This window comes from Hippocampus guttulatus, chromosome 21 (genome assembly GCF_054856545.1).
Source record: "Hippocampus guttulatus isolate MCC_2025c chromosome 21, RoL_Hgut_1.0, whole genome shotgun sequence".
Taxonomy (NCBI): domain Eukaryota; kingdom Metazoa; phylum Chordata; class Actinopteri; order Syngnathiformes; family Syngnathidae; genus Hippocampus; species Hippocampus guttulatus.
In genome coordinates this window covers 2,070,814-2,092,685 of record NC_141281.1, presented here as the reverse complement: position 1 = coordinate 2,092,685, position 21,872 = coordinate 2,070,814, and the positions used below count along the sequence as shown (strand labels likewise).

Genomic DNA, 21,872 nt, shown 5'->3' with positions numbered 1-21,872 from the left:
CCCCCGATAGAGGGCAGGCAGTGTTTCATCCTTTCCTACAGGAATAGGAGGGGGTGAGGTATGTTGAAGATGAATTTTCCACAAGCCCAATATAACGCGAGATCAAACGAAAGGGGGGGAAAAAAAATAGGACCTACTTTCAACAGAGACAGATCCACGACATCGTCGTCACAGTGGCTGCAGCCGTGTTCGTAGTTCCATGCGTTGGGCACGTAGTTGGCCAAGTAGTTCAAGTACAGCTGCATGGGACAGCATTCAGAGCTGGTTACGGATGATTAATGTCAACATAAGCAACATTTCAAGCGTTTTTCCTGGTTTGGTAGGTTTATTTTTGTATGGCTGTGCCTTACTAACACCCAGTAGAGACAATTTGTGACGAAAGGTGCTCAGCACACAACTCTCAGCTGCAACATTTTGGACTTGGAGGGGCTCGGCTATGGCCGTCGTGCTCGGATTGGTGTTATGTTATCGACCATTGTGAGTTTATTCTGCAGATGTTGAAACGTCTGGGTAGAATGACTCAACAGTTTTGGTTAGGTCACACACAGGGAGTCAGGTGAAAATGCCAGAGAATGATCCGTAAACTGTTATTCCAACCAACGGAGGAAAGAGACAGAAGCATGATGGCCTAGTTTGGGTGAGCCCCCCCCCACCCCGGAATAAAAGTGTGAGTCATAAATAGAAAGGAGCAGTGTGTATATTTCTTCCGTAAGTGAGAAACTCATTAGAAATGTTTATGCCCGAGTGTCACCAAACCCATCCGACACCTTCATCCTTAAAAAGACCGACAGGCTCAACATAAAAGCGCCGTCTTTGATGAGATTCCTCAACCTAGCGCGCGCATTTCGAAGCATGACTCGAGGTGAACCGGTGCGTCCAAGAGACTCATTTGTGACTCACTTTAGTATTCCCATTGCCATGGACAACCACCGGCAGGGAGTCGAACGCTGTGTTTCTCACTCTCACACGGTTGGTTCCAAATTTGAGAAGCACTTCGTCTGCCAAAAGTGTGAACATGAGATACTGTAGATCAGAGCAGGTTATGGCCATTTACAGAACGCATGGTTGAAAACGGCAATGTTTTAATCAGCCAAACTTCCAACTCGGGTTTCCAATATTTCAGAAGAATATTTCAATCTTTCAGAAGCTGGAGTTGGTACAGTGATACATCTACTTATGAAATGAATTGGTTCTGGAACAAATATCTTAATGACAAAACTTTGTAAGTAGAAAAACGTTTCCCATGTAAATGCCCTAATTCGTTCCAAGCCCCCCCCAAAATTCAGACACAAATGTTTCCGAAAGCATAACAATGTAGTAAAATATGTAAGAAATACATGTTACAATTAGATTATTGCACAATAAATGAGAGTTGTTCATAATGTAAAAAATAATGAATAAAAATGATGGTCATTTAACTTTTAACTGCGTCCTCATCGTTTTTTGCCCTCTTTAGTTCATGTTCTCTCTCAGAAATGGTTTTTGCCAGGCGTTTTGTGCAGAATCGATCCAAGGATGTTTAAGTTTTGTCAGCTTTTAACAATCCTTCGAAAACTATCAGAACGCCTCATGGCCCGAGGGGCGAATGACGAGGACGCAGCATAAACACATTCTATCTACACACAAAGACACATGCGGTTGAGGTCCCTCTTTGCCAATGGGAAGTCAGGATGATTCTCGGTAATCGCCAATAACAGTGCAGCTATAAATTTGTTGCGTTCTTGAAACTCGGAGCTGCGAGTAGCCGGCCATAGTGTATTTTAACCTTTTGTGTCTTGAAATTTCTTTCGTAACAAGAGGCAATATTTTCCTGTTGACAACCAACACTTTCCTGTTGTAACTTGAAAATTTCGTATGAAGAGACGGTCGTAAGTAGAGGTACCACTCTATTTCAAGCTTGAAAACACGACACATTATTGGGGAATGGAACAAAGAAACTTTGGGATTTCTCACCAATTGCGCCATTCAGGTTCTGGAAAATGTGGCACTTGTGGTCCAGTGTCATGTTGAGAGAGTCCTAACAGACGGGGTGGGGATAAATGAAGTCTTGTTTGGCTGAGAAAATCTCATTATTTTCATAGCATTATTTGTGTTTTAAACACGTACTCTTTGCAGTGGATCCACATATATTTTCGTGTAGAAGAGCTGGTCGTCGTCGTTGTCCTGAAGGTTCCATTGTGAAACCATTCGCTTCATGTATGGAGCATAACTAATTATTCCTGCAAGTGATAAACAGTGTGAAACACATTTTGAGTTTAAAACATAGTGCAAGAGAATTCAAAAGATGCATACAGTGTATATATATATATATATATATATATATATACCTGTATATAAAAAACTAGCAGCCAGTTGGAGTCAGTTATGTCGCCCATGACCATAAACGCCGCCTGTGTGTAATTGTCACCAATGTTCCGCAAGTACAGCCTTTCTTATCCCTCGGGAAATCGGAATGTACTTCACCATGTGATTTGAATGTCTGACAGGAGCACAGCGTGCTATTAAAGCACATCCAAATGTATGTTCTCGTGGCCATGACCACTCCCGCTTTCTTCCCGTCGTATCTCGAGGACACTGACCGCATTGGCTGATTGCAGGGTTGAGACTCATTTAAGGAAAGCAGTTCAGGAACTCCAAACAGATTTGACAGTACATTGCCTAAAAAAATGGGAACGGCGTTCAAGAAAAACAGATTTATTAAGTTATTTATTTTCGACCAATTGCTTTTTGGGGGTCTGATCCAAGCGACGGCCAGTAATGCTGGAAAAGGATTTCCTTCTCGGATGCTTCCCACTGTTAGAAAAATAAAACTCTGGTGATGTTATTGTTCGGTGAAAGTAGCGTTAAACCCCACAAGAACCCATTTAAAGCATTCTTACTTTTTTTTTTTTTGGAGTGGAATTGCATCTACTCAAACGCAGGCGCACACTGTGAACCTTGATTCTGTCCCAACAAAACTGACCCCACTTGTACCGAGTCTAGAGGCTCAACCGTTCAAATGGTCACTTTGGAAGTAGCACCCATGACTGCTAGCATACCCGGCAATTTCATACAAAACTACCGCGCGCTAGTGAAGCCAAGACAAAGCCACATGTCATGTCGGTGAAAGCGAAAGCTAAAAGTAGTCTGTAATCAAAGGGAAGACGGCCCATGCTCCAGACTGGGAGGTCCGCCCCATGTTGATGACCGGGGTAAAAGCCGTAATTGTGTGTCTTGGAGCTGCTAGCGGAATGCAGCAGGAGCATGACACTTGGACTGCACTGTCAATATTTTTTTGCGATATTATTTTCTGCTTTGAGTGACCCAGATCTTTGATGGCAAAATAAATTACCTCTCTTGTAATGTAGTTCCATGCATGTTGATATGATATGAGAGTCATGTTTCACAGTCAGTCTTTGGCCAAGTTGTGAGTCGTTCCGACTTTTCCGTCACATGAATGGATTTGTCCCATTCCAAAAAACAGTAATGACAGTCAAACTTTACGTCTGTCTTTAATGCAAGCTATAGTAAAGTACATTTTGTGGTTTCATGTTTAAAAAAAACGCCTGTGTTAGCATTCCTTTAAAGGGGAAGTTAACCCCCAAATGTTCCTTTTAGTAATATGTTTTATGTGCCTCCACTCGTGTAAACATGGCATTCTCGTTCATAATGCATTGGTGGGATATGGGTTGAAGAGTAAAATCCACCCGTTTTTAAATCCATCTCAGGGGGCGGCCATTTTGTCACATCCTGTCGACTGAAAATGATATCAGTCGCTCAGGTGGGCTCAGCAATGACTCATCACGGCTCACCTGCTATCTGAAGCTGAGCCATGACTGTTCGTTATCTGAGCCCTGAGCTACTGTGATGTCATCATCAGTCGACAGAAAGTGGCAAAATGACCGCCCCCTGAGCTCGACAAAAAAATAAATAAAATGGTGGATTTTACTGCGTAACTCATCTTCCACAAACGTAATATGAATCAGAATGCCGTGTTTAGACTAGTGGAGGCGCACAGAACATCTTACTCTCAAGAACATTTTGTGATTGACTTCCATTTTAAGCTATTTTAACCACTCGAATGTGGAACTTCTCAGGTAGAGGCAATAGAGTGATGAGCAGTCAACCAAGTATAAATTCTCGACGATGGTTAATCAGGTTGGAGGTTTATGAAACGATTCAGGCTGAAGTGGGTGTGAAGTGATTGTAGGCCAGATAACTCAAACTTAATGCTCTATTTGCCTCATCTTGACAACAAGAAGGAGTCACAGCAATTCAAAATGCAAATTCCTTCACCGATTTGGGAATGTTTTGTCACCCACCTCCCGAGTTGAGGTACCGCTTGCCTCTGCGGACCGACGGATATTTGTCAGCCAGTCGCTTATCTGGCCAGATCAGGGTGTCGGCAGCGAAAATGACTTTGTGATTGGCTTGTTGGAAGTTCCTGAGAATCTCCTGTGGACCGCCGGCGAAGATAATATCATAGCTAGAATGGGCAGAGGGGGAAGATGAAATATAACAGAAGCTTATTTTCTCCCTTTGAGGTCAGTCCATCATGACTCTTGGCCTTTCAGGTTGATCCAGATCTTTTCTTAAACAAGAGGACATTCTTCGCATCGACGAGCATTCCTTCAATGACCTTTCGTCAAACCGTGTTGATGCTTGCACGGCCTTTCGAATTCCAATGACAGACATGAGAAATGGTGCCTAACTGTTTACACAGGACCACCTGGGAGCGGCAAGTGTTTAAAATGACAACGCTCTCACTCTCACTCACCCCACCTTTAGGCCTGTGAGATGAGAAGTCTACTCTCGCGGTTGACGTCTGTATGCTGTTGCGGAACCGCATCTGGCCCACACATGTTTATGCAACGACCTGTCCATCATAAATTCAAAACTCCTTGTTCTGTATACAAGGACCTCTAAAACATTTGAAAAAAAAAAAGTTAATAACTTTGACACCAACCTCACTTGATTATTTTAGCTACACTTGCAGCCAAAGACGCTTCAAGAACCAAATGTGAAATATTTTTGGGGATCTATTGACAGAAAGGGAATGCGTTTTCGGTTGTGTGATTACTTTTGGACAATATTTCTACCGCATGGTTTTTGTTCATGATTATTGGCTCGCCATTCAGGCTTGTGAGAATTTTGAGGGTGTCTTTTTATTTTATTTTTAAACATGGGAAAAACAAGCCAAAACACACAGGACTCCAATTAAATCAGGAGTTTTTTTTCCTCCTCATTTGAGAAGTGCAAATATCTAAAAGATAATTTAACCTTTGTGGCAAAATGGCAGTTTTTTTTTTATTTAAATTTTTTCTTATTCGACATTTTTTAGCTCACTGCATAACTACCAATTAATTGCAACGAGTCCTGGATGAACACCATTCTCTTGATTGCTCGCTGCAGAAACTTATCCAAAGCAAAACTCTAAATAAGTGCTTTTGACATTTTAAACCAACCCCCCGACCCCACAGAAATGAGGGCCCTTTTTTTCCCTACGTACATTTGAATTGGATTACCGGAATTTCTCTGAGAAGTCAGAATTAATCCATTTTTTTTGTTCAACCACTAGCTCTTCAAAACAATTTTTTTTATTCATAGTTTTGTAACAACAAAATAGTTTGAACTTGGATCACAATAATTCAGATTTTACCATTAAAATACATTTGTATGAACCGTGACAGAAACATTTGCAAAGATATTTTCGTAATAATTAAGACTATTAATTTTGGGCGGCTTTGGCATCAACATACACTGGATTTCTTTTTCAAGATGAACCCGCTTTTCAATGAAATTATTCCACGACACGTGACATGCGTTATCACCTTCGCGTTAGTTGTCCATATTAGGCTCATAAAGCTGTCATGGTTCCAAACTACATCGACACGGTTTTGTAAACTCGTAAATCTTCGAGCAGGCTGTGCCTACATTATAACACCTTTGCAAGACTCAGAAAGGGATTCAGGAAAATCAGCAGAAACGCCTCTCACGCAAGTAATTGCTACTGTCTGTCGGATGATAGAGACACACTGCGTGTGGGTGCTTAAAATGAAAAAAATGGAGGCGTTATGCTCCTGATACGCAATCGTCAATGCCACGTACCTATCTACAAAGAGGACCACGAGGTCCTCCTGGTCAGCTAGACCTTCCATGGCCTCCTTCAGTAGTCTGACTTTTTGTCCTCCACCAATAGAGCGGCTAAGATCACCGCCCTTCCATTGTTCTCCCATTCCCAACACCTGCGACAGAACAGAGACCAGTCGCCAAGTCAAACAGAAGGCAGCTAGAGTTTTTGAAATAGGGATACAGTTCCCCCATTTGCTTTATCTCTCTTTAAAGGAGACATTGAGGGTTTGGAGTGATACTGTGTACAAAACGTCAACACCAACATTTTGCTGGCAGTGACTTTAACGATTTCAGGCACAGCGGTTACTCGAGGGGACGGCTATTAAAATGTTTTAATGGAGACGTTGAGGGTTTGGAGTGATATTGCTACAAAAAGTCAATATCAGAATTTTGCGTGAGTTTTAACTATTTCAGGCACAGCGGTTACTAGAGAGGACAGCTACTTAAATGTTGTTTTCTCTTGTATGTATCTATACAGTCATACCTCGTTTTTCGAACGTCTCTGTTCTCGACCAAATCGTTTTTTGACCAGAAAATATGAGATTTTTACGCCTCGGATTACGACCGAAAATCGGTTTTCGACCAAACTAAGCAAACCTGGATACGCCACTCGACTCCTCTCGGCTTCCTTACACGAGGAAGTGACGCTTCCTCGTGTTAACGTTTTTTTTTGTTATTTCTGCATAGTGTCTTAGCTCCTAATCATGGGCTAATAAAATAGTTTCGGATTTCGAACAAATCGGTTTTGGAACATCCTTCTGGAATGGATTATGGTCGAAAACCGAGGTATGACTGTATATCTATTTCTGCTAAAGTGTACAATGATGGACCCTCACTGAGAAGTTTGCTCAATGATTTGCAGTTTGTGCGCATTTCATTTTCTTAACCAGGTTATTCAGTTGCTAGCAATGTGCTGTTCAAAATTTGAGTGCCGACGTTACGTTGTGAACTCAAGTGAAGACTCTCGGAACCATCTCTCACCTTCACAGTGTAGTTGAAATAATTTGCAGATTGCATGAAGCGAAGGAAGCCATCGGTTTCTTCTGTGGCCACAGTGAGGACAAGCAATTTTTCTGGGAAAAAGAAAATAAAAATCAATCAGCTATTATCTGACTCATAAAGTCAGCACACAATATTTCCCAGATTTTGACATATTAGTCTATAGTGGAAGTTTCCTGATGTTTTTTTTTGTTTTTTTCCGTTTCTGTGAAGCACATCGCCGAAACAGATGACGACAAACTGCACCTGGATGAAATTCACGAGGATCATGTTGCACCACCTGCGCCACAACTTAGACCTGCTTTCAGCTGGTCTAATGTTTCGTCTATGTTCAGGCACCAAATTGTCACGTGGGCGTGTGTGAAAGGAAAACACTCTCGGTCCGCTGGAACATCCAGCCTGCTGCAGCGCCGTCTGCAAGTTCCCAAACACGCTCAATGAGGCTCACAGTGCCACAAAAAAAACCAACAAAAAAACAAAAGAACCTCAAGATGTGCATGTCCGCTGTCTGAGTGAATACCAAAACAGATGCCTTTTGTCATAGATTGCTATCAGATTTCAATCCCCAAAACTCCCCCCAAACCACTGCCGATATTTCCAGTGGCTCTCAGTGCTAAAGCTTGAGGTTGAGGAAGGGTGAAACCAAATATAAATTATTGACACTAAACCTCGCAAAGACAGTTGGGACTTTTTTTTTTCCGCTGCTTTAATTCGCTGAGAAGGTTGCGATCTGAGTGTTGAAAGAAGAATTACGGAGTTCCCTTTGGACTTGTTTGTCAACTCTTTAGGCTACGCCTTGAACTGGTCACCAGCCAGTCGCATGGCACATACAGAGGCAAACGAGCATTCACAACCACATCCACACCGTTCACGAACCGATCCCATGCTGCCCGCACTTAAGTCAGACGAGTGTACCACGACCCATTCAGTGACCATCTCCATGCCATTATTGATCATTCATGACATGTATTTGTGCGAAGACATTGATTCTGTAAATTATTTCTCACAAGAATTAGCCAAACTGATAGACATCGGTATGCAGCACTTCATTTCTATAAATGTCTGTTCTGCACCATTCCTGGAAAATTATAATGTCTCACTTTAGAACAGGCCCACAGGCTACTCATGTGGTCCTTAGGGGGTCCCCGGTGCCTTTGAGTTACAGTGGTACAGCTGCGTACGAAATTAATTAGTTCTGAAAGAAATTTCTTAGCTAGAAATTTTTTTAAGTTGAGACGCGTTTTCCATGTAAATGCCCTAATCTGTTCCAAGACCCCCAAAATTCAGACATAAATGCTCTCTAAAGTATAAAAATGCATCAAAATGTGACAAATACATTTTACAATTAGATTATTGCTCAATACATGAGAGTTGTGCATCATAAAAATGATAGTCCTGCGTCCTCATCGTGTTTTGCCCTCTTTAGTTCATTTTCTCTCTCAGAAGTGGTTTTTGCCTGGTGTTTTGTGAAGAACCGATCCAAGGACGTTTGCTTTTGTTGGCTTTTAACAATCCTTCGAAAATGTCCACGGCAAACATCAGCAAAGTGAGCCATCGCCCGACTGGTGAACACTTTTTTCTGGGTGATTCACATTTTCGTCAAACTATCGGAATGCCCCAATGATGAGGACGCTGCATCGACACATATTTCTCTAGCGACACACGTAGACACATACGGTAAGATATCCCTCTTAGCCAATGGGATGCCAGGATGATGCCTAGTAATAGCCAATAGCAAAGCAGCTATAAGTATGTTGCTCTCAGGCAACTCGGAGCTGCGAGTAGCGGCCTGTACTGTATTTTTACCTTTCATATCTTGAAATTTCTTTCGTAACAAGAGGCAATATTTTCCTGTTCAGGTGTTTTGTGTCTTGAACATTTCATATGAAGTGACGTTTGTAAGTAGAGTTACCACTGTATTTATTTAATCTCCCTCCACCCTTGTAAAACCCACAGCCAGTCATTTCAAGTCTGCTGACAATGACAGTCTCGTTCCATTTCCTGTTTTTTAGTTTCCAAAGATCCGTTACCTGACCAGGAACAAGTTCTGGCCTTCCACTTAATGGCATAAAATGACGTATAAATGAGGGTGAAAAAAACCCAAACTATTTGAGACAATGAGTTACATATACAGTACAGTAAAGCGATGTAGCACAGCGGAGGAAGGTAATAATCTCACATGCATCTGGGAAACGTATTCTCAGGTGCCGTCATGCTGGTCTGTAACATACTGGCAAGGAATGACTCTTGGAGGCTCTGATATTTCTTTGGAAGATATTTGGTTACGGGAGTGAATCTGGAACCTTTTTCCCATCTGGGACATTCATGTAACTTGTAATTCAGTTACAGGAAATGCACATTCCTGCAGATGATGCAACAGGAATCTTGTTGATGTCCACTTACTTCCCCTACGCGTCTGCGTTTGCTTGGCCAGTGTGAAGTATTTTTTTTCAACCACCAGGTCACAAGACTGCGTCTGTGTCCACTGTTTTGAAATAAAAGGAACGGTGGGGTGTTTTCTGTCAAAACAACCGCCTGCTGTGGCAAAAAGCAACATTAGCAGAGCAGAGAGAATCGGCCGCTGTGTAAATTTGAGGATAGGGCAGATAAGTCCCATCTTGAAATAATGAGCTCCTGAAGCGTTGGGAATTGACACAGGTGCTCGACAGTAAGCAAGGCCTCGAGCACTGCAGACTGTCAGCTCGCCCACTGACATCGCGGCTGTTGTGAGAGGATGACCCGGACAAAAAAATAAATAAATAAAATACTTCAACATGTTCCCAGAAGGGGCTTCGATCAAGATGTTTGGATAACTCCGTAACATGGTCTGTTCATGTAATTACAGCCGGATAAGTCCACTGAAGGGAATAAAGCAGGGGTGTCAAACATACGGCCCGCGGGCCGGATCCGGCCCCCCAATGAGGTTCGATCAGGCCCGCTGGGTAATTTAAAATGGAAAAAACGCATACAAGACGCGGAATGAATATTTTTAATAAGGCACCCAGTTCTGATCAGAGAAGAAGACGACAGCAGTCTCAGTCTGTCACTGAGACAGACCCAACACAGCAGTAAAAGCCAGCTACCTAAGTGCTAGTGAGATAGCATTAGCATCAAAGCCGTATTCTGACTGTGACTTTGTTGAACAGATTCATGATGAAGGCGGCTGAACTTGTTAATCCTAAAAAGCTTCGGACTTAAGGATTTCGGACCCATCAGCAGATTTAGACAGCCAATTGAAACAGAGAGTCAAGTCATTTTGTCAAAGGTTTTGTAAAAGATATGTTCGTTAAATTTCAACATTTTGCCAATATTCTGATGCTTCTTTCGACCAAAACCAAGGAAATACATGATATTTTGGTTCGAATTAGTTTGACACCCCTGGAATAAAGGGAATTTGTCGCCAGCATCTCTGATTCGTAGTGAAGCCACTTACTGAAAATGAACTGGCCCATCATGTCAATTGGTAGGAATTTAGACCGACATTTTCCACAATTTTTTTTCCTCCAAAAAGTCCAATATGTGGATCAATATTCTCATTTTTTGGATGTAGCGTTTTTAAATGTTCTGGAAAGCGATTTGTTACGGCTACAGCAGTTGTGAATATTGATATAAATAAAGCTGTAATGTATGCTATTCCCTTTAGCGTAGCTCCATCTAGTGGACGAATAACACAACCGCAGCCACTATTGTCACTTCTATTCTATGCGCCTATTCGGTGCGCGCTATTTATGAAAACAGTTTTAAAATAGGCCATTCATTAAAGGTGCGCCTTATACTCCGAAGTGCCTTATCGTGCGGAAAATACGTTAAATCAAAGTTATCCACTTTCGTGAATTGTCCACAACTGCGGGAAAAAAAATGAAAGCCCGCACCTTCCTCAGTGTAAAGACATAGCTGAACGTGCATGCCAACCTGTGAACAAGCGAAAAAAAACCCCCCAGATGGAACAGAGACATTTCTTCTCTTCACTACAGAGACAAGACATTTTTGGACAGTCTCTCAAATGTTCCACAAAGTTTTCTGGTGGGGGGGGGGGGGGGGACTAAGCTTGGGGTTCACAGTGGCCTTGTTCCGAACAATGGCTGGAAACTATGTGTCAATATTATGCCGTGGTTTCCAGATGAAGCCAGTTAGGTAAGGCTGGCAGGATGTAAACGATGCGATTGGTCAAGCACGAGTGCCCAGAAATGATAACTGCTACTCTGAACATGCAAAATAAACCAAACAACTCAAAAATAATCCACAAAGTCAGAAATGCAGCAAAGAGTGCCTTTTTCTGGGCGAATGGAATGACGTGAGTCATCCTTTTATTGACACTTTATAAGTTTGTTGACGAAAATCACTGTCGAACGCTAAACTAAAATAATATATGCCCTGAATAAATAACAGGAACGGTTGAATACTTCTGAGGTGGTGTGCACAATTCACATCCATTTTTATTCCATCCTCTTAGACCTTGATGACTTGCTTCATGTAATAGTGAATCCTCTAAATGAACCACTGATGTGCAAAGTAGTCGTTTAAATCTTTGGCGATTTAGCTCTTGAACAAGCTACTTGAAACACTTCACTTTCAGACAGGTCCAAGTAGTACGGTGTTGAAGTACTCTCTGCCACAAGCGAATTTCGTACGGGTAGACGCTGCAAAATGAAGAATATAATCTCACATATTGAAGGGGGCTTTCATTAGCTCTCCCCGTTAGCTTCTTGCTGGACTCAAGTCAAATAAATTAATGAATTGTTTAGGATGTTATAATTTTACGAATACTTGAATGTAGCTGTAGTCAACAGAAGTTGACATGTAAGTGCTTAGTCAGAGTAAACACAAAGTGTCTACAGAAGGCAAGGAATGTCGCTCCCACTGCTCCATGGAAGGCATCGGAGTTAAAGCTGCCCAACGCTCCTCCGTCTTTCACCATAGCGCACGAGCTACATCTGTCGAAAGTAAATATTCACACTTCGGATGCGCAAACGTTGGGACTGGCAGGCTCCCGCGAAGCCCACGTCGACGGGAGGAAACGTGTCGCGTGGTGGGAACGTCTTCGGACTTCCTATTTGACGAGACATCCAGGACAAAACCTCCTCTGTTTAATGGACTTAATGTTTGCATGTTGCCCAGGAAAATATTTCGAAATCACCCATTCAGCAAAATTAGACAAAGTTACTCTTATTTTTTAATATTCGCTAACTCTCACGTCACATGCCAGGCCAGGTCGCAGATACAATATACCAAGCACCTCGCCTGCATGTTTTGTTCTTAATGTCATTGATGAGATAATAGACAGAATAAGCAGTACTGAAATATAAGATTCCATCCATCCATCCATTTTCCGATCTGTTTACCCTCACGAGGAGTGCTGGAGGCTATCCCAGCCGTCTTCGGGCAATAGGCGGGGGACACCCTGAACCGGTTGCCAACCAATCGCAGGGCACACAGAGACGAACAATCATCCAAGCTCACACTCACACGTAGGGACAATTTAGAGTGTTCAATCAGCCTGCCATGCATGTTTTTGGAATGTGGGAGGAAAGTGGAGCACCCGGAGAAAACCCACGCAGGCCCGGGGAGTACATGCAAACTCGACGCAGGAAGGCCGGAGCCGGGAACGAACCCACGACCTCTGCACTGTGAGATTGACACGCTATTCACTGGACCACCGGGCCGCCCACTACGTTTTCAGTACATCTTATATGTAGTTCAGTTTTCCGCTATTCAAGTCGTAATCCCCTTCACCATGTTGAGTACTCCATGTGTTTGTCATTATCTTGGCTTAACAGACACTAAAAAAAACTTGATTGCAGCTTGTTTTCGTTTGTCCACTTCATAAAAAAAATATATATTTTCAAATGAAAAAGTCATCGTAATTCATTGAATAGCAGCAAGACAAAACGCAAAAAGCGCCGTGACTGAAAACGCTTTCGTCGCAAATTCAGAACCTTCAATTGTAAAGTTAGACAGGGACACTTAGTCAGACTTTACACACTTTCAGTTTAAAAAAAATAAATAAATACACAAGACAATTCAGTACATATTTGTCTGAAAAAGGAGACACTGGACAGACGTTTTGGGTGGACTACTGGCAGTGTTCTGATGTATGATTATAGGCGTTGTCTAGCAAAAGCAAGTAGCTGGAGACAATGGAGAGTCTGGGTATACAACGGTAGGTGGAGTTTCTGTTTCTTCCCTGAAAATTACAGTTGGTATATTTGCACCGTCTCGGAAAAGTTGTCCATTTTGTCCAAGTGTTTGTCACAGTCAAGCATAAACATTAACTCCGCAGTGCAAACCTAAGTTTGTTTGCGTAGTTGGTGCATGGTGTGAAAATACTCTGTAAGTGTACCGTATTTTCCGCACTATAAGAAGCACCTAAAAGCATTCAATTTTCTCAAAAGCCAACAGTGCGCCCTTTAATCCGATGCGCCTTATACATGGTGTTACAGTCTCTTTCTATTCCTCATGGAATTGTTTCCCCGTTAGTGTTCCTATGCCATCGAGTGGTGATTAGCAGGAACCAATAGTAACGTAAAAAGGGTTCTGCCCGACACGAATTGAAATGTGCATTCACCAACAGACAACTAATTTGTGAGTTCTGTGCAGCCATTATGAAACTAAGATAATACCAAAAGCATAGTTAACTACCGACTAAACGAAGGAAGGAGACAAGCAAGACTTCGAAGGATATGTCGCCCCTTGTGGATGCGAGCCCACGAGGTTTGTAACTTTTGTTTTTCATTTATTGTTTTGTAATGCCATTTGTATGTGATTCATGTCCAGTTGTCATGGGTTGCCAAGAAATTATGTTGTGTTTCATGCTACATCCTGACGGAGCTACATATGGATCAATATTCTGATTTCTTGGACGTAGTATGATAAATTTTGTCCAAAGCGCTTTGTTACAGCTGAAGCGGTTATGAAGGCTCTGTATAAATAAGGCTGTATTGTATTGTATTGTATTGCCATTAACATAGCTCCATCTAGTGCATGCATAACGCAACCGCAGCCACTCTTGTAGCTTCCATTTATGCGCCCTATGTATGTAAACAGTTTTAAAATAGGCCATTTATTGAAGGCGTGTCTTATACCCCGAAGCGCCTTACAGTGCGGGAAATGTCTCCGTTATGGATTTGTTTTTTAACCTTATTTAAAATGAGTTAAGATGTCCAAAACCGGTATAAACTGAGGAAATGTTGCAAAATGTATTAGCCAAGAAAATTCTTTTATAATTGCCTTATCCATCTGGCCTGTGTACGTGCCACACTATTGTGAGTGTTAACAGAGAAATAATGGCAGAAGTCAAGTTAAATGTGATGAAATATTGCCAACTAGCAGTTTGTATGTTGAGTTACTCGGTGCATTTAGATCAGGTTGACAATTTCTGGGTGTTAATTGTAAATTGCACCGACAGTATTCCACACACTTTTTAATTCTTGCTTTTGTTTTGTTTGTTTTTTGGCAGATGACATTATTTTAAACTCAAACGCATTCAAAAGTCTCGTAACGCACAGGGTACGCTGAATATGCTCACAAGTGAGGAAGGTCAGTTAAAGTCAGTCAAAGGCTTCATTCAGGCAAGCAAACAGGGGAGTCGAGGGGGAGGGTGTTGTGTGTTCTCTTAATGTTGCGTTACTTTTCATAAAAAAAAACAAAAACGGGACTTGCCGGCAGGTGGCCCGACCCTTGCAGAATCAACCCCGTTGTGCTCCGAGTCACAGTGAAGCAGTGTGCGGGCAAATACTTGCAACGTTGGCATTTAGCGGATGGCCAAGTACACCCTGCAAACTTTGCAGCCAGCATAATAGCATATAGTTTGTGAGCGGATGCCTCACTTCTTATAATTGAACCCATCAAGGGTGTGTTAACTGAGCTTTTATGGGCTCGCTATGTTGATTTGGCAACGCATACCACACCGAAGTTGGGGTGGGGAACCGAAAAGAAGTTGATGGCCTGGCCTGCCATGCACTTTGAAAAATCAATCCAGTGGTACCTGTACCTATGAGATTAATTTGTTCATTCACTTCTGTCCTAGCGCGCGCACACACACACACACACACACACACACACACACACAAATAAATCAATCCGCAGCTGGTTGTGTTTGTATAATTTGTCACAAGTGATTTTACAACCACGATCTGGTTGCAAGATTAATGACGACCAGTTAGCAGAGTTTGCTGCTGCTACTAGTACTACGACTCCTGGTAATAATAATAATTATACTGTTTCTTCTTTAATTTTTTGGTAACCCGTGTGCCTTTTTGGTACGATGCTGCCACTGACGTGATTCTTTGCACTGTGTCGGTCATCTCGCAAACATCACTCCATTGGGATTATTTCCTCACCCGATGTGGGTTCACGCACATCTCACATATAAAAATAGATCAATCTGTATGTGTTTTTTGTCTGAGAGCGGCTCCCGGGAATTTCAGCACCAAATAAATCATGCAGCTTCGACCCAAACCCCCCCCCCCCCCCCCCTGACAAAACAAAGCATCACTTTTTTTTCTTTTCTTTTTTTTGGGTGGCAAGTTGTATTCCTTACTTGTTAATGAGATAATGGCTAGCAAACGGGTCGTTAAATGCTGCTGTCGGCAGAGCGGGCGCCTGTTCCTGCAGGCGTCAGAACCGCACGAAACTTCCAAACGTGTTCGGCTAGAAACGCGCTTCCCCCCCTCAGCAACCACATATACAATCGCTCCTCTATTGGCGTAACGTTGACGCACAGTTCATAAAGTTCCACTTTCCGATAAATTGTGTGCCTTCTTGAATATTGCTTAAAAAAATAAATAAATAAATAAAATTGTAGCATAACAAGTGACGCATTGTTGGACCTGACCCTCGGTTTGGCCAACTAAACTTCGGGGCAGGGGCTGGTATCATTAATAGTCGGAAAAGCTTCCGCACTTCCACATCACACAAATGCTTGATGGCGATCAAACTTAAATGTCTTTCTTGTGCAATTAGTGTCAAGTGTGCCCAACATTTTTGCGGGATGCACTGGCAATGTTAACAGCTGTTTTCATGACACGTTAGAGCACAAACAGCATACAATTAATGAATCAAGCACAGTGATCATTTGTTTTGACGTGGTCATAGACCCCCCCCCCCACCCCCACCCCATCCCACCCCCCACGCAGGCATGCCACCGGCAACCCCATAACTCCCAACTTCCATCGCATGCACAATTAGAATAACGAAAGTGTGCCCATGCAGCTTCTTACCATTAGGAATAGGCGCAGGGCCCCGAGGTGTGTCAGTGGACACAACTGCGTTTGCGCACGTCATCCAGCACGAAAACACAACGCAAAACATGAGGTACTCCATTGCTGTTCAAGTGCCTGGTTCCGAATGAGGCAGACGAGAGTGGACTTAATTGCCTCCAAGCCCGGCGCGAGGGGGGTCAGAATTACAAGCAAAAAGCCCTGTGGGTCTTTTTCTTCTTTCTTTTTTTTAAATTGCGCTCTCTCGCAATAAGACAATGAATGGGTATGGCAGTAATACTGAGGGCAAGAGGAGTTGGATTTTGAGAGAGTGCACCTCCGGGTTGTTTGTTTGCTGAGGGTAGCGTTGCGCGGTCCAGATGACGTGAGAGCGTCTCTGAAGGTTTGGGTGAGTTGGGAGGGGAAGATAGCAGCAGTGCCTGACACGCCGACGTCCAGCGTGAAAGTGTGACCCAAGCGCAGCTGTATTTGAGCCCCTAACAGACCCTTCCTCTCTCCAGACTACACACTCATAATGACACCCTCCCCCCGCTCTCCACACCACTCCCCCTTTCTTCGACATTCCTCTGTTCATTCAGTTGTGTGGAGATACTGTACGACAGAAACACTCACCTAAACTAAACTTAACATGCAAACAAAAGTTGATTGGAATCTTTAAGAATGGAATGTAACGGTCAATGCTTGTTTTTCTTTATATGTGTCCTTTGATTGGCCAGCGACCATTCCAGGGGATACCCTGCTTCTCACCCAAAGTCAGCCGGTTTATTTAATTTAAAAAAAAAATTTAAAATGAAAAAAAGCTCCAGATACCAGTTTCACCAACGGACACAAACATTGCTTCGACATGTCTGTCATGACATTGTACAGCAGGGGTGTCAAACTCATTTTTGTCGCGGGCTACATTGGAGTCACCGTTTCCCTTGGAGGGCCATTATGACTGTCAATTCATATGAAGAAGTCAAGAATACTGTATTTGCCCGAATAAAAAAGACGGCTCTGATTATAAGACGACCCCCTCTTTTTCAAGACTCAAGTTTGAAAAAAGACTTTTTGAACACCGAATTAATTTTTATACAGAAAATAATTACAGTACATCTGAAAAAAATGATTCTAACAACATATTTGAGAGAAAAAGCATGTTATTTTGCCTCATTCAAATCCTAATATCTGAACATTTAAATATGTCAACTAAAGTGCAATCACATTCGAAAATGAATGGCTTCTGGTTTTTTAAATGTAAATGACATCATAACTTCTCCTCGGCTGCCGGTTAACCTGGCCGATCTTCGACCCACTTTTCTCTAGATTGTCGCAACGTTTCTCCATTTTCTGTTATCTCTTCTATTATTTTCTTCTCTTTTCTTTCTTACCGCTATTTTTTATTTTTCTTCTTTGTGCTACGGCTATTTTTATTCTTTGTGACACGGGTTCGCTTTGGCCTGGGGAGTCAAGTTCAGCATTGCTTCATCTCTTCATGCTGGTCCTTTTTTGGGGGGGGGGGGGGGCCATAATCACTAACTAAGCGAAAATGTGGGAAATAATTTCAATTCGGGTCCTTGCAACAGTACAGACATATTTTCTGTTATTTCCCCCAAATAACAGATGACTGCACAGTGTTTGTACTCTGTATCATATATTACAATATTAGAATGAGTCAGGGCTGAAGCAATGTTGTTGTGAGACTCTTTGCCTTAATGTCCGTGGAAAGAGTTTGTCACTGCAATTGCAACAAAAACCTCACTGTTAAATGGGCAGCAATGAGGAGTGAATGGATTCAGAAAACAAAAACAGAATTGGGAGGCGGGGCTCGGACATAAGGAACAAGTCAACGCACTTCTTGCATAGTACCCAGAGTATATTCCATCCGACCCGCTGCCCTTAAAACCACAACTTTGGCTCATGTTGGTCTCATTCCTCATTACGGGTGACTGACTTGTCCCATCTGGCAAATCGTTCCTATACTGAAGCTCCGTTGAAATCGTTTCACTTAATGACATCACAAGGCTGCGGGCTGAATGCGCGGCAGTTTAATTTTTCAGGATTACTTCTCCAATATACCTTGAAATTGTCCAGCGAGCCCTTGCCAGACAATTTTACGACAACGACTCTTTGTTTTTCCTGCCATAAGTCAACATGCAGGTCGCGCTAATGCGAGTGGTGGGATGATGTTTTGGAGATCGTTACAGTACAACTGGTTGCTGAAACACATTCAGGAAAACAGAAATCCTCTTGAATGTCTCATGAGCACATAAAAGCCAAGCTGACACAAAGTAGGCTTAGCGGACGAGTATCACCTTGATTCCACGCATCACCAATTCCTTTAATACGACACTCTAGAATTGCTGGGTGAGCAATTTTGTTTGAATCCAGATTCAAGTCAGTGATACAAAAACAAAATGTTTGTCGTGCTGATTCTCTTCTGCACGCTGGTAGCAAGTAAACGGCGATATGAACATTTGGAAAAGCTGAATTTCATTACGTTTTGAGAAGTGTCCAAAAGTACTTGGGGCAAGTCCAGCCGGAGCCCCGACTGGGACTCCAGAACTCCTTTAGTTTTTTAAAGCACGGCAGGCCCTGGCACGGAAGTTTGACATGTGCGCACCCCCCCCCCCCCCCTCCCAAAAAAGGAAAGATAGTCAATACAGCTGCAGGAAAGTGGCTCTGATAAATGATATCAAGCACCACCTGCACTGGATTGTTCACGTTCTATTTGGCAAACATGACACTTGAAGGCAAAGCGCAGCCATTCCAAAAGCGCAGGTGGAGAGTTTTTAGCGCTGCACTTGCATTCCAGCTCATTTGGGTGCCACAAAACCCCAAACAACCCCCAGTCTGTGCTGTCGTCGCATTAGCAAAAAGCGCTAAAACGGCGCGGCGGCGTCCTGACGACACGGAACGTCGTCTATTCCCGGCAACCCTCATCCAGACTGTCTTTTATAGGCTTACAGGCGGGGGTTTGTGTTTAATCGACTAAAAGAAGAAACAGATGATGCACCAGACTGCCAAGGAGACGTCTGTCTACCCATGCAGATGAATGAGCAAACTTCCTTTAGGAAAGGGGAACGCCGAACATGAAAAGTGACAAACCAGGTGGAGGTAAGTGCTTCCTTAAAAAGGTGGATTTAATGCAACGTCTAAGCCACGGAACCGTCTGTGGTTTGGCGACAGCCGGTATGACGTTACTTTTTGTTGCTACAATATGGCTGCATATTCAATCGCACTGGCAACTCGCATTTTCTGGACACTCGGTTCACTCCTCTTTGGCAAAATTGCAGCTTGCCTGATAAAGAATGGCTTTTAAAAAAAAAAAATTGGGGATTTTTGATCACCTGGCAGACGCAGTTACATCCCACGGAAGTCACTTCCTGGATTGTTTGCATCAGTTCCATCCATGTTGTGATCCAACTCGGAGGCCCGTGTAAAGCAAATTGATAGCCGATTGAACAAGCACACAAGCGGTACTGTCAACGCAAGTGTTCAATCTATGAGGCAGCGTAGTTTTTCAATGTTCACTTTTTCAATCATGATTTAACCCTTTCATGCACCCCTGATAATATGATAGCTGTCCACTGGAGTAGCCGCTGTCCCTGAGAGGGTTAATTATCTCCATGGACAGCGATTTAAAAATGAAACGGCCGTACACTACTAATTATTTTACAGTGGTGTTCATAAATTCTAATTCTATTCTTTTTTTTTTTCTCAGAATCTACCCTCAGTTATTGGTTGAAAAACTCACCATGCCACAAGATGGTGCCAAAGTGCCTCGCTTATCGGAAAACAAGTCAATTTTGTTGAACTGACACGTCATCCGAGAGAATCAGGTCTTTGTCGGGACGGGGTTCCGTTTTGCCTGGTCTGCTCGGTGAGTTTTTTGGGGTTTTTTTGTTTTTATTGTCAAGTCAACTTTATTTTCAAATGTGCTACATGTGCAACATGCAGCACAGACGTATTGTTTTGTGTTTTTTGTTATTGTAAAGTGTCCTTGGGTGTCTTGAAAGGCGCTTATAAATAAAATATATTATTATTATTATGAAATTGCATTCATCAAGAGAGAGAGGAGCCGCTGCTGGTGCCTGCGCCGCCATCAAACTTTTTTAAATATCCACTCATCTGGAAGCCATTTAATTTTAAAAACATATATATTTTTAAATCATAGTTTCTGGAATATTAGCGGTTTCAGCTATTATAGCCACTTCCATTTACAGTGTATTTTCTTTTTGGAGGTGTATCTTTTTTTTTTTTTTTTCATTAGTCACAGTGGGGCTTGGCCCCTATATTTTCTGTACTCATTAATATTACTCTTGACTATAAAGGTAATGTTTGTGGGCGTGCAAGATGGAGATGCAGAAAGGAGGAAAGAGAATTATTTGGTTGGATAATTTTCTACCAGTACAAGGCATCTCTGAAGTTCACCCCCCCCCCTCCAAAAAAAAGGACTGTCATCACATTCAAAACCTATTTTTTGGACCTTCAAACGTGATCAGCCGTTCTAATTTTCTGTCAAGTTGTCAAATGTGTCCGCCGAGCTCTGATCACACGCAATGACGATGACGCAAATAGTTAGAGATTACTGGTGTCACTGTTCAGTTAATTCCGTTTTTTCACGGCCCTCTGAATAGGGATCGGCGGCCAGCATGGAAGGATCACTCTTTCTGTACTTTTTTGATACATTTATTGGGACACTTTGCAGCAGAAGCTGTAGCAGTATCAGAAGTAGGTAATAACCTAAAGCACTCATAAATGCAGTAAAAAAATGAATATATCCATCTTTCTGCATCACGATGTAAATATGTATAGAATTGACATTAATTAATACTTTTATTTTAACAATACATTTATAAATACTTTAATCAACCATGATTTCACTATGTATTATTATCGTCATTATTTTAAACGTAAGAAATCATACATCACAAACATATCAAGTCGACTCGAACAAAAGAACTACAAGTCCCAAAAGGTCCAACCCGGAAGTGGAGCGCCGGCATGATTAAGCCCAGCTGCAACGCAATTTACTTCGTTCAAACATCAAATTGCAGCTGGACAAACACAACAATTATGCAAAAATGAGCTAAATAAAGACACCACTGTTCTAGAAACACTTTGGCCCACGCGGTCTAAATTGCCGATTGCGAACGGTAACTGACTGTGATTGCAAACAAAGCATAACGGACACAATGCAAAGCAGACAAACAAAGCAACCGATCGTAATCGAATCTAAAGCTAACTTTACATACAGCATCTGGTAAAGAAAAGCACACGCGTAGCTTAGCATTGGGCCATGCCGACGACGAAGCGAGTGTATTCACTAACGTAACATAATGCGATGCTGCTTTTTATACGTCGCGCCGACGGTCACCTGTCAGTGGCAGCCCCGCCCCTCTTAAAGCGCCAGGTGAATCCAACAGTCACCCTGTCTCATACTTCCATCCATTTTCCGAACCGCTTGATCCTCACTAGGGTCGCGGGGGGTGCTGGAGCCTATCCCAGCCATCTCCGGGCAGTAGGCGGGGGACACCCTGAATCAGTTGCCAGCCAATCGCA

General features: G+C 42.6%; 1 protein-coding gene and 1 long non-coding RNA gene across 3 annotated transcripts in view; one reads left to right on the top strand and one right to left on the bottom strand.

Annotated features, from left to right (window-relative positions):
• Nucleotides 1-16,761, bottom strand: part of plod2 (procollagen-lysine, 2-oxoglutarate 5-dioxygenase 2) — a 28,971-nt gene extending 12,210 nt beyond the window's left edge. For both annotated transcript variants that reach the window (XM_086102191.1, XM_086102192.1), the window contains exons 1-8: nucleotides 16,329-16,761; nucleotides 7,093-7,184; nucleotides 6,088-6,224; nucleotides 4,302-4,465; nucleotides 2,107-2,219; nucleotides 1,954-2,017; nucleotides 901-998; nucleotides 138-239 (exon numbers count right to left, since the gene is read on the bottom strand). In XM_086102191.1, the coding sequence (XP_085958317.1) occupies nucleotides 138-239; nucleotides 901-998; nucleotides 1,954-2,017; nucleotides 2,107-2,219; nucleotides 4,302-4,465; nucleotides 6,088-6,224; nucleotides 7,093-7,184; nucleotides 16,329-16,431 (873 nt within the window). In that variant the 5' untranslated portion in view covers nucleotides 16,432-16,761. The remainder of the gene's footprint in view (nucleotides 1-137; nucleotides 240-900; nucleotides 999-1,953; nucleotides 2,018-2,106; nucleotides 2,220-4,301; nucleotides 4,466-6,087; nucleotides 6,225-7,092; nucleotides 7,185-16,328) is intronic.
• The window catches only part of LOC147186672 (uncharacterized), a 29,192-nt gene extending 8,913 nt beyond the window's left edge, over nucleotides 1-20,279 (top strand). Inside the window, exons 3-4 of the long non-coding RNA XR_015099023.1 lie at nucleotides 19,269-19,424; nucleotides 20,032-20,279. This is a non-coding gene — a long non-coding RNA (uncharacterized LOC147186672). The remainder of the gene's footprint in view (nucleotides 1-19,268; nucleotides 19,425-20,031) is intronic.
• The last annotated feature ends 1,593 nt before the right edge of the window (nucleotides 20,280-21,872 follow it).